The following is a 12,288-nucleotide window of genomic DNA, read 5'->3' on the forward strand; positions in this document are numbered from 1 at the left end:
TGAGCCTTTAACTTCGTTAGGAGGTCTCGACCCAGGAGGGGGTATGGACAGTCAGGAACATGTAAAAGGAGTGCATCACCTTACCGGTCGCTAGGTGGAGCTGGCGGTCCGTGGTCCATCGATATTGTTTCCCGCCGGTAGCCCCTTGTACCCAGGCAGTTCGGCGGCTCAGGGGGCAGGGTGACCGATTTAGAACAGAGTGTTGTGCCCCCGTGTCGACCAGGAAGGTGACCGGCGCCCCCCTACTGGTATGGTTATCCGGGGCTCAGGGGGGCTCCTGGCCCTGACCTCCCTAATCTTCTAGGCTCAGGAGGTCGGAGGTCTGAGAACAGGGTTTGGGTCTTTGAAATGTCCTTCTTTGTTTCTTGGGGCACTCCCTTGCCCAATGTCCTTTTCCCTTGCAGTATGCACATTGGTCTCTTTCTAGGCAAGGCCCCCTTTGTCCCTCTCTCTGCCTATCCTGTCTCTGCTCTGCGACTACTGTGGCCAACAGTTTAGTCATTTCTCTATTACGCTTCTTGTCCCTCGCTATCTCCCTCTCTTCAATTTCCTGTCTCTGACGTTCTGCCCTTTCTTGATCCTCTTTTCTCCATCTCTCTTCCCTCTCTTCCTCGGTTTCTCCCTTGTTAAAGATGCGCTCCGCCTCTCTTAATACATCTGGTAGAGTAAAACCCTGTACATTTTCTAGCCGCTGTAATTTGTTTCTGATGTCGGCGGCCGACTGCCAGATGAAGGACATGGTCAGGCTAGTAGCTTGCCCGGGGTCCTCAGGGTCATATGGGGTATACATTCTGTAAGCTTCCTTAAGTCTTTCTAAAAATGCGGCTGGCGATTCCTCTGCCTTCTGAACTATCTGTCTTACCTGGGCCAAATTTGTAGGGCGCCTACCTGCCCCTCGGAGACCCGCTACAAGCAACTGACGATAAAGACGTAGATGGGTCCTACCTGCCTCAGTGGTGAAGTCCCAGTCTGGGCGGTCAAGGAGGAAAGCAGCATCAATTTCATTTGGAAGCTGCGTAGGTTGTCCATTTGCCCCAGGAACATTCTTCCGGGCTTCAAGAAGGACCCGCTGTTTTTCCTCCGAAGTTAGGAGGACCTGCAAAAGCTGTTGGCAATCGTCCCAGGTGGGCTGATGGGTAGTGAGAACCGACTCTAATAGATCAGTCAGTCTCACGGGGTCTGCTGAAAAGGAGGGGTTATTATTTTTCCAGTTATAAAGATCAGAGGCAGAAAACGGCCAGTATTGTAATTGGCCATCATGGCCCGTCCGGAGGGGCAGGGCGGTGGAATCCGGAGCGGGCTGCTCCCTGTGGCCTCGCAGTCTAGAAGCCATAGGTGAGGGCTCCGGGTCGGTAGGAGGCAAAGGTTGGGCCTCGGCTGCTGCCGCTGCCGGTTGACCTGCCGGAGGAGCCTGGTACGGTGGGGGTTCCTCCGTCAGAAGATCCAACAGGAGACCGTCTTCCGGAGGGAGGACCTTGGGGTCTCCTCTTTTCTCTTTCTGCTTAGTTACGGTGGGGTAAATGCCAGAATGGGAGGACTGAGGATGCGGGGAGGGGGTCAAAGGGGGCGGAAGGGGGTGCGGATGGGTTGGAATTGGCGGGGGTTAGGGAAGAGGAGGAGGAGGGACCTCCTGGGTGCACAAAGGGGCGCACCCAGGTAGGAGGGTTATAAACTAACGCTTCCCAGGTGACTATGTAGGGTACTTGGTCCGGATGGCCGTGGGGCCCAGGATCCATGACTTTCTCTTTCACCTGGAAGATAATTTGAGGGTTAAAGGTGCCATCTCGTGGCCAGCCAACATTAAAAGTTGGCCATTCGGAAGAGCAAAAGGTGATCCATTCCTTCTTGCGCACATCGACAGACTGGTTATGAGCGTACTCCTGAACCTGTTGCCAATGTGAAAGGGTCAGACTGAGCGGAGTGGTAACTGTCTGGCCCATCTCCTCGAGAGCGATGACTAACGACACTAAGACGGACGAACAAATAAGAAACAAAAACAAACAGATTTCGCTGCGCGGCTTTGACGTAAAGTCAAAAGCAAAAACTCAGATGGCCTCCCGTCCTCATCCCCTACAAGGATGGAAAATCCCTCGGTCAGCGGGACTTCCTAGATATCTACCCCTAACCCAGATGAGTCCTTGAGGACTCCAGACGCTACCAGGACGTCTCCTGGAGCTGTGGTCGGGAGTATGAACTCGTCAGTTCCTCCTCGGTGCCGCCAGATACAGATGCATACAGCTGTATACTACAGACACAGGCGCGAGAAAATAACAGGCAAAGACAGACAGCAGACAACAGAAATTGAGTCCGGACAATTCTTACCTCCCAGAAGTGGGTCGGTGGTCCCTGGGCGGGGGTCTCAAAGTTCCCAGCCAACGCACCAAATGAAAGACCCCAAAAGGGATACTTTCACGGAAGGGAGACCCGAACCCAAGGAACAACGAGACCACGAGCTTGGATGCAACAGCAAGAGGCTTTATTGATAACACACGGGTACCCGGGCGTCTCAGTCTCGGGAACTGAGAGCCCCGAGCTGGGGACTCAGGGGTTCTTTTATAGCAAAAAGCGCGGTACAGAAGTGAGAAGCCTAGTAACAGGACCCTGATTGGGCAATTTAAATGAGGCTAGGGCTCAGAGCGCGGGCAATTGAGGTTTTTCTTGGAACTCAAGTCTTGGCCTTGGCCCTATCTGAGGAACAATTGGTCTCTGTGCTTGCTCAACCCTGCTGAGCTGGCCATCTGGTCGCCCGCAGATATCTCTGTGTTTGTTTAACCTTGCTGAGCTGGCCATCCGGCTGCCCGCAGATACCCGGCAGCCTGTGTCCTTGGGCTGAGCTCCCTTCTCATAGGCAATGACTATGCAGCTGTGGGGGAACGGAATTTTCCATAAGCCTCAGCTGCCTGTTTAGACTGGGCCAGGGTCTTTCATTAGAAGATTACTGTGACTTGCAAAGGCTTTACCACACTGAATACATTCATAAGGTTTCACTCCAGAATGTGTTCTTATATGCACTTGAAGATGAGCATTTTGTAAAAAGGCTTTACCACACTGATTACATTCATAGGGTTTCACTCCAGTATGTGTTCTTATATTCACTTGAAGATGAGAATTTTGTGAGAAGGCTTTTCCACACTGATTACATCCGTCAGGGTTCTTTCCTGTATGTGTTCCTTTATGCCTTTGAAGATTGCTTTGACTTCTAAGCTTTACCACATTGATTGCAGTCATATGGTTTCTCTTCAGTATGTGTTCTTATATGAATTTGGAATCTACTGTGACAAGCAATGGCTTCATCATATTGGATAGTTTCAGAGGGTGTCTCTCCAATATGAATTCTTTCATGCCTTTCAAGGTGGCTGTAATATGTAAGGGTTTAACACATTGAGTACATCCCAAAGGTTTCTTGGCACATATAAAAGCTTTACCACATTCAATACACTGGTAAAAATTTATATGTATATAAATTAATGTTACAATCTGGTCTATTTATAAAGAGGAATCAGATCTTAAGACTTTATCTCTTTTTTTATACTCATGCTTGTCCCCTTCAATAAGGATGGTTTTGCATCTTTGAAGATAACTGTGATAGTAAGAGATTTTATTACATGATACACATTTATAGCATCTTTCTTCTATATGAGATTTCTCACATATTTGAAGAGAACTGAAAAAATTCAGGGCATTACCACAAATGTTAAATTCATAAATATTCCTATAGTGGAGTCATACTATATTTGCCAACTGAACCATAACAAACAAAAGATTTTACAAGTCCCTAGTGCTCATTGGGATTTTCTTCAGTGAGGCTGGAGAACCAAACACTTATAATCCTGAACCACATTCAACTAGCCTAGTTAAAGTAGAGACTCCTATATATCTTCTAATTGTTCTGAGAGACAGTGTTAATTCTTTCAATGTACCTATGCTCAGATGGTTCCTATACTGAAACACATATGAGATTTAGATTATTGGAGGAAACAAATAAAAGACTTTCATATTGCATTTACATAATTTGATCTCCTGTTGCTCACAGACATGTGGTACAGGGATTAAGGTTTCTCCACAACTGACCTTTGACTCTTTTTGCCCATCACAATAAATTTAACAAAGATATAACAAGTATATAAGACACACGGACTTTATTATGGACAATTTTGCTTCTCATAAGATTAGGACATATAATTATCACCTACTAGACACATATACATTTTGTAATATGAATGGTATGGAACTAAACAGATTGGCAGGTCTACACATAGTTCTCACTCAGCTGGGATTCAAATGGTCATATCTGTTAAGATATTGTTGACTTGGCTTATTTCCTAATGCCTTTCCAACACAACTTTTCTACATGAAATTTAAATATATGGCTTTTTGAGATTTAATAATCATCAATACACTTTAAGCTGTGCTTACTTAAATTGTTGCTTTCCTTTATAACATACAGGAAACATTAAAATTTCTTCAGGGGTATATTTTTGGTTTTTGAGGCAGGGTTTCTCTGTATTGTTTTGGAGCCTGTCCTTCAACTTCCTTGGTAGACCAGGCTTGTCTCGAACTCACAGAGATCCACCTGCCTCTGCCTCCCGAGTGCTGGGATTAAAGGCATGTGCCACCAACGCCTAGTTTCAGAGGTACATTTATATCAGCTTGCATATGTAAATTACCTGTCATGTCTTCTAGAACTTGGACATAGTTCTTCAATACAATCTTTCAAATTGTAGCCTAAAATATAGTACCAGAAACTGTGTGATAAATTATTGGAAATTGTGCACAACTTAAAGTGACATCTTCAGTGAACATTAGCATCATGCATAATTTATTCACCACATGCTTCCTCTTGTTCAATAAAAGTATAGAAGATTATCAATAGCCAAGAAACAATTGTCCCCTCATTTTAAAATATTCAGTAAATTTCACCATCTTACCTATATCATTCAGGTTCCTGATGGTCTCCAGCATCACATTATTGTAGAGATTCTTCTGCGAAAGATCCAGCAAAGCCCACTCTTCCTGAGTGAAGCTCACATGCACATCATCATCGTTCACTGTATTCTAAAGTATCCCATGCATGTGGGAACAAAAAGTGTGAAACTGAATACATTGGAAATGCACACTTCTCCATAGAGTAAACTAATTCTGGTGCTTCCCAAACTTAATCCATGACATGTACATTGTGATAGTAATCACCACAAAAATCACTTAAGAACGAAAATGAATAGGAGGTTCACCTCTGTCACAGTTGCCCCAAGCACTGGAATAGAACACCAGAGGCAACTACCCCTTACACCTACCCACTGTTCATGCCTCTTGTGGATTCCTGAGATAATCTCAGCCTGACCTAGCTTCCAACACCAGCAAGCATTCTCCTTTGAACACACCATCCAAGAAGGCTAGTAAAAAATGGCAATACCTACATAATAAATGGTCTGAAATTCCAAAGCCCAAACTGAAACCCAGGAACTCCCATCCAAAAAAGCCATCAGAAAGCAGTACCTAGACTCAATCACCCAAAACCCAGATTCCTAGACACCAGCATAGGAAAATATTCGATAACCACCAGGGAAACATGTCACCGCCAGTGTCCAGCTATTGTGTAACTGCAGCTTCTGAATATTCCAATGTTGCTTAACTACACAGTATATCACACAATCAAACTTCTCACTTCCTCAGAAGAGTAGTGGATTGTGGAAACCAGAAGAACCATACCATCTCACTGGTGGGACAGATGGAAGCTCTGATTTTTGACCCAGGGCCTACCACAGTGGACACATAGCATTAGGCTCTGGGTTCTAGCATAGACTTGTGAAATGAGCACCTGCCATTAGAAGCCAGATCCCCAAATGCCTTTGGCTGCCTTTTACAAAATCCTTTTTAAATTGGGGTACCTGACACCATATATCCTGGATGCCTGATTTCTTTGTGTACTAAGGCCTGATCACAAAATGTCCTTAACAAAGGGATACAATTGCCACTTGGGGAAACTTTTGAATACTCCATCCTCCATGATCTTGAAATTCTTCACTGGTGGGGGACCAGGGAGCAGAACACCATATGTCCACAGTTTCTGGATACTGTGCTCCTGCCCATCTCTCAGTAGATATTTTCTCACTACTCTGATGGTGTTGGCTAGGGTCATGTCACCTCCAGATTCCTGCCTATCTGGGAACTGGGACCCTGATAATTCTGCCCTGACCTTGCTGCCCCAGTCACTGGCCCCTTCCCCATCCCCACCCAACCCTGCCTGCCCAACGCTATCCTAAGGGACCACACTTTCCATTCAGTGGTCCACATTCCTTATTCCTCCCCCTTTCCACCTCTTCCCCTTCCCTCCCCTCCAGGACAATGGTCAGTAAGCCCTTCAGTCTCATCCACCTCTTCTCTCCCATTCCCTCTATCGCCCCTCCCTATCCTTCTATGGCACCCCTTTGTCCCCCTCTGTGTACTGGTCTACACATGATCTAGTATCCCCAGGGAAGCCACACATTTCTGTTCTCACTCAGAGTCAGATATTACAAATAAAAATTAAAAAGGCTGAGGAGACGTCCCCAAACTCCCATGCAGGAAATGGTGAAAAATGGCTTTTAAAGTTTTCAGTGCCTGAGAAGAGGCAGCCGAGTCCTCCCAAGAGACAAGGCCATGCTTCAAGCCCAAGCTTTAGCAGGTATCCTGATACCCCAAGGGGTATAAGGGAAGTTGACCACCATGAGGCTCAATCCTGCTGGAGCTCAACCCAAGTCAAATCTTCAGGAGGCACTACAATGCAGGCAGGAAAGTCATTTGGCCAGATAGAGTCTGGACCCTTGGCTTCCTGACAAGGCCATGACCCATAAGCCATCAGCCTGGACAACGGAAATCAGAATGCCCCAGAATGGGCTCATTGTCTATGCCATTTCACAGATGTCCTCCTTACCATCACTGGCAGCTGAGACTCCCAGTCTTTGAAATATTCAGCTTGGAGGAGGACTGTTGTGACCCAAACTAAGTGGCTCCCATTGCCCTCTCTGAACCTAGGTCAACTTTCCAGGTAGCAGGTATATCTAGTACTTTTCTCATGGACATGGGAGCCACTTACTCTATTTTGATCTCTCACTCCAGTCCCACAGTTGTCTCTCCAATTCCTGCTATTGGAATGGATGGAACCGCTCCTTCCCATTTCAGTAAAACCTGGGAGTGCAATAGTTGAAAAGGCTCTTCTCATCTACTTATCCCCTTAGATCTATCTGATCGGGTTTGATGACCAGGCTACAGATGGCTCATTAGTGCATTAAGTTTCCTGCTAAAAGGACAGAGAGGTGTGCCTCTTTTACAGGCTTCATAGTCAGGAATTAACAGGTTTCAGATGTAACTTCAGTGGTTCAGAGTTTTAAATTACCTGATTGCCTTCTAAAACTATAGAAAGACTTCAACTTAAAGCCACAGCCTTTTTACTATAACACTAAGATGTAAATCTGTTCCAAGTGTCTTACAGATACCTGAGTTCCTGGGAGAAGTTCTTCTTATCAAGACATCTGATAAAACAGCTGCCAGAACCCATTTTTACCCTACCCATGTTTAGTGTATCTTACAGGTTTACTCTTCCTGCCTGAGCCAAAGTCAACCCACAGAGAGTCCTCCAGATAATGGCAGTACCTGCGCACTTCATCTGTACAGCAACTGGGACCCTCTACCCTCTGTTTTTCCAAGATGTCCCAATGAAGGACACATCTGCTCTCCTGTCCCACTCATTCAACCTTCCTCTTCTGTATTACCAGGACACTTCTCCACTCCCTTCATTCAGACAATTATCACCATTCCCATGGCTAGCCCCATTCATAGGGCCAATGATAAGAATCTGTTTTCTCTCCTAGCAACCTGCATTCTCTGCCTCCTCAAGAATCAGGAGCCTGTGAACTACAGGAGGAACACTAACTGAATGCTTCTCTGCCCACCTCTTCTGGGTTGTTAAGGTGGAAGTTCCACCCCAGGCCCAGGCATCCATATACACCAACAGTCTAGAATGTTAAGGTGGAGGTTCTACCAAGTCCCCCTCTCCCATCTATCTATAAACACTGCTGCATCTCAGAAAGCCAGCCAAATAATGGCCACATCCCAACAGTTACTCATGACCACTCCCACAGGGAATTTAAACTGTCCCCGAGGTAACAGATCCAAGGTTTTTCTGATCCCCCTATCCTGTTTCCTCCCTGGGGGTGGGGGACTGGAAGGCTTCCTGGGAGCATTTTATCCATTAAATGTGGGCTTTTTCTTATTTGGCTTGATTTAGTCTGATTTGGATTTTTGCATCAGCAGGGAGGCTTATCGGGTGTAAAAGCTTTTTTCCCTGTAATGGTTCCCTTGATCTGCATGTTAAGGGCATATTCTTGTATGTGGGGGAGGAGTGGTTTTGATCTGTTGTTAATCATCATTTTCTACTCTGTTCTGGGAATGAAGCTTAATGACTGATTATGGCTGGTAAACAAACATTTACATTTTATCATACTGCTTATCTTTGGGGTATTTGGGTGGCAGTCCTCCCTTACCTAAATTTGACTTTATGTAAGGATCATCATTTGTGTTACCATCAATTCTACTGTCTACATCTCAGTTTACAGAGGAGTGCTACTCTATACCAGAGATATAATTCACAAGCTCCACAAAATTAACTCCAGAGGGATCTGAAACTTAGTTGTTAACCTTTACAAATACAGAACTTTTGGAAGATAGAAGAGAGACAAGAGTTCTCTGAATTTGGGAAACCTGCCTTCCATAAAGATTGACTCAAGCACTACAGGCACCAGTGTAAGGATTATGTTGGCCTCCCAAGTCATCTGGCAGAATGCACATAGGCAGCACTCTGGTCCAGGGTTCCATGACTACAGTCTGCAGGCAGGTGTAAAGGATCCCTTTGAACAATAAGTCCCTGACCTCTTACTCTTACCACTCTTACTGTTGATTTTACTCTTTCCGCACTCTTTTTGGCTCTCTCTCTGCTTCCTCTCTTTCTGCTCCTGTCTCCTTCTTTGCTTCTATCCTCTGCATTTCTTTGTCTCTTTACCTCTTTTTTCTTTCATTCCCCCTCGTTCCCCTTTCTAAGAAAATTTCTCACTCAAGCTCTGTCTGCGTAGCGTGTTATTGCCCGCCTTGGTCAACTTTGCCTGACATGGAAGCTGCCATGGTCCTCCCGAGTACCCCCTTCCAACTTTATCCTAGCATTGAAGCAAAAGATCTACAGCCCGCATTCCACAGTGACATCAACAAGAGCTCATTTCTAAGCACCATACCACTCCCAATGCCATTCACAGATGCAGGCCTCAGCCTCGAGTTATTCGGCGGCTGCTGCCTCAGCCCAGAGAAATACAAGGATCTCACAAGAACCACACAGGGCCAGCAGGAACAAGCTGAATTCTGAGTCTGGCCACTAGCTCCCACCCAGACAAGGAAGGACCCACCACGTGACTCTGTGGCTCAGCCAGCTGCTCCACCCAGTGTGGGGACAGTGGACCCTCGCTCACCCTGGCGTGACTGCAGAGTTCACCCATGCTCTGCCCACACATGGTGCTCACAGAATAGCACACGGTCAAACTTCTCACTTCCTCAGAGGAGTAGCTATATGGGAAAAACGGAAGAACCCTCCCATCTCACTGCCTGGTCCGATGGAGGCTCTGATTGGCTAGTGATGCAAAAGTGACAGGACTTAGTGAGCTGAAGGATCACAGGGCTCTTAGTCCTAACTTTCCTTCTGAGCACAGACCTTGTAAGGATTAAGGCAATGTCATGGCCTGGCCTTGTCTCCTGGCAGAATGCAGTATCTGATGGGAATGGCAGCAGTTATAAAGCCAGCAGAGCTGCTTTACAAAGATCCAACAAAGCTGAGCCTCTTTTTCTTTCTTTTTAAATTTAAATTAGAAACAAGTTTGTTTCACAAGACAATCCTAGCTCCCTCTCCCTCCCCTAAAGCAGAGCCTCTTGATGGCTGCTGTGTATTCATCTCCACCTGATGCATATTTGGGTGACTTTTACAGTATATCATTTGGGGATATTGGTTTGATGGAGAATTTATTATGAATCATTTATGTCTTCTCCCAGGAATGCTGCTTCTAAGCAGTCCCAGGACAGTCCTGAACATACTAACCTCACACTTTTAGGCAGATATCCTTATTTACTTGAAGGCCTTTATGCCTTGGAGATTGTGACATACTTAAAGAGGCCACAGGTGTCTGTATGAGGCTATGAGAGAATCTTGAAACATTTGTACCTGTACTTCCTCAGGAACAAGATAATAAAAACAAAGTAAACTTTAAAATGTCAACAGGATTCAGTGAGCTAGCCAGTCAGTGGTGGTATATGCCTTTAAAGTGAGTATTCGGGAGGCAGAGGTAGGGATATCTCTGTGAGTTAAAGGCCAGCCTGCTCTACAAACTGAGTTCCAGAACTTACAGAGAGAAATACTGTCTTTAAAAAAAATAGTTCAGTCTAGAAACTATTCTGCCAGGTGTTGGTGGTTCCCACATTTAATCCCAGTACTCAGGAGGCAGAGGAAGGCAGATCTCTGTGAGTCTGAGACCATCTTGTTCTACAGAGTGAGGTTAAGGACAAACGGCAAAGCAATGTAAAGAAACCCTGTGTCAAAAAGACAAAATGATCAGTGAGCTAGAGCAATTGGCCACAGAGAAGATTGCAAGTCTCTTCCCACCATACATTCAGGTAGTTATGTGACATATACAGCAACAGAAGTTCCTCTGTCCTACACAGAATCTTGTATTGATGATCAAAAATAAAGTAGAGATATGATAAAAGTATGAGACATCAGGACGTTCCTGTCTTAGAAAACTTAGGTCATGCAGAGCCATTATGGTGTCACATCACCAAGGAACAACAGAATTCTAGGTTTAGACTTACAAACAGATCTTATAGAGATATAAAATATAAAGATTGTATTAATCCAGAATTTGAAAAATAAATACAGCAACTTTGGCATGAGGATTTTTCTCAGGCATTCTGACCTTTAAGAGTTAATAACACAGTGCTTAAGACATGGCAATATGCCAGGGCTGGCTTGAAAAGTTTGTTTTGGTCTAGTGTCCTGAGTTGTGCCTAGACTCTGAAGCCCCCAAACAACCAAGAAACTAGATCTGATGCAAAAGCATAGACTATTTTTAATGTATTATTTATCTCGGGTCATTTGTCCATCCAGTAAAGTGGGTAGAGTAGAAGGAACCTGGAACAACAGTGGGGCAGAGCATATATTGGGGTAGAACAATCAGAGTGTCTGAAAACGGGTCCACTAGTCGCATAGCGTCAGTCTCAGGACTGATGCACCTCCAGGTAGTGAGAACCTGTCCATGAGTTTATTGGTCAGTTGCAGCTGCAGGAAGTTTGCTATACATAGAGTCCCTTCCAGAGAGGTTGCTATGCCATGCATTCCACTATTATCAGGAAGTCACACTCAGAGCCCACCAGTTACCCTCTGATTGGTTCCTTACCACATGGAGCATATCTGTAAGTTGCTTCCTAGTGATTAGGGCAAGGTCGAGGGTCAGGACATGAAGCTGAGTCAGGGGCCTACATCTTGCTGGATTTCTTTTCTGTAGCCTGTCATAGCTGCCAAAGTAGGGGCTGAGTGAGGGTTTGGGCCCTTTCCCTTGTAGCCACATGAGCTACCAACCTGAGACCAGGCTGTCATAGCCCTCTAGATGATTAAAAATTGGGTTATGGAGTTAAAGTGCAAAAATGATAACTGTTTATTAATGGTGTCAAAATTTGAGGGAAAATTATTGGATGTGATAACTCAGTTGTATAATAGTTTATTAATGATGACTAAGAGATGAGCAAAAACCAAAATCATGTGATCTATGTTTTAGAACAACATGAATGTGTCACTGCTTACTAAATTCTGTATAAAGAAAGAAGCACTCTGGCTGCAGGTCAATCAGGCTGCAGTATTCTCACCGTCACCGTGGACTGGCTCCCACCTACTCTTTCATTCCCTGCTGGGACCTGCATCTACTCTAGGGATAAGCTTCCTCTCAGTCCATCTCTAGTGAAAGGAAACTCAGAAGTGTCCTTGTCTGAGTCATTGTCAGTGCTATTACATCCACTAGTCCTCAGACCCTGCCCTCATCCGGAGCTGGACTCTGGCAATTCTGCCTCTGATAAAAGTATAAAACGTCTTATTGCTCTCAATAAAATTGTCACAGCCTTGGCTTGGTGTGGCCCCTCCAGTGGCCACATCAGGTGATATTGGTATGGTAAGAAAGGACAGGTACTTACACACATGCTTCATTTTTACTAATGGTTAGCCCAGTT

The 12,288-nt window shown here is 45.2% G+C and overlaps 1 protein-coding gene across 1 annotated transcript; it reads right to left on the minus strand.

Moving 5' to 3' along the window:
• Positions 1 to 2,916: 2,916 nt before the first annotated feature.
• LOC121133244 (putative KRAB domain-containing protein ZNF788) lies at positions 2,917 to 9,573 on the minus strand. The gene is made up of 3 exons (XM_040729153.1): positions 9,495 to 9,573; positions 4,929 to 5,055; positions 2,917 to 3,356 (listed from the first exon to the last, which is right to left on the minus strand). The coding sequence occupies exons 1-3, from the start codon at positions 9,534 to 9,536 to the stop codon at positions 3,253 to 3,255; spliced, it is 273 nt and encodes a 90-aa protein (XP_040585087.1). The 5' UTR covers positions 9,537 to 9,573; the 3' UTR covers positions 2,917 to 3,252.
• Between the last annotated feature and the right edge of the window lie 2,715 nt (positions 9,574 to 12,288).

Source organism: Mesocricetus auratus, unplaced genomic scaffold (assembly GCF_017639785.1).
Source record: "Mesocricetus auratus isolate SY011 unplaced genomic scaffold, BCM_Maur_2.0 Super-Scaffold_100021, whole genome shotgun sequence".
NCBI lineage: Eukaryota > Metazoa > Chordata > Mammalia > Rodentia > Cricetidae > Mesocricetus > Mesocricetus auratus.

Excerpts from the sequence above, each read along its gene's own strand:
- LOC121133244 (XM_040729153.1), bottom strand. The coding sequence starts at position 9,536 with ATGTGTGGGCAGAGCATGGGTGAACTCTGCAGTCACGCCAGG. Across the intron at positions 5,056-9,494 it reads AACTCTGCAGTCACGCCAGG|AATACAGTGAACGATGATGA; the intron begins GTGAGCGAGGGT and ends GGGATACTTTAG. Across the intron at positions 3,357-4,928 it reads CAGGAACCTGAATGATATAG|CCACCTTGAAAGGCATGAAA; the intron begins GTAAGATGGTGA and ends TACATATTACAG.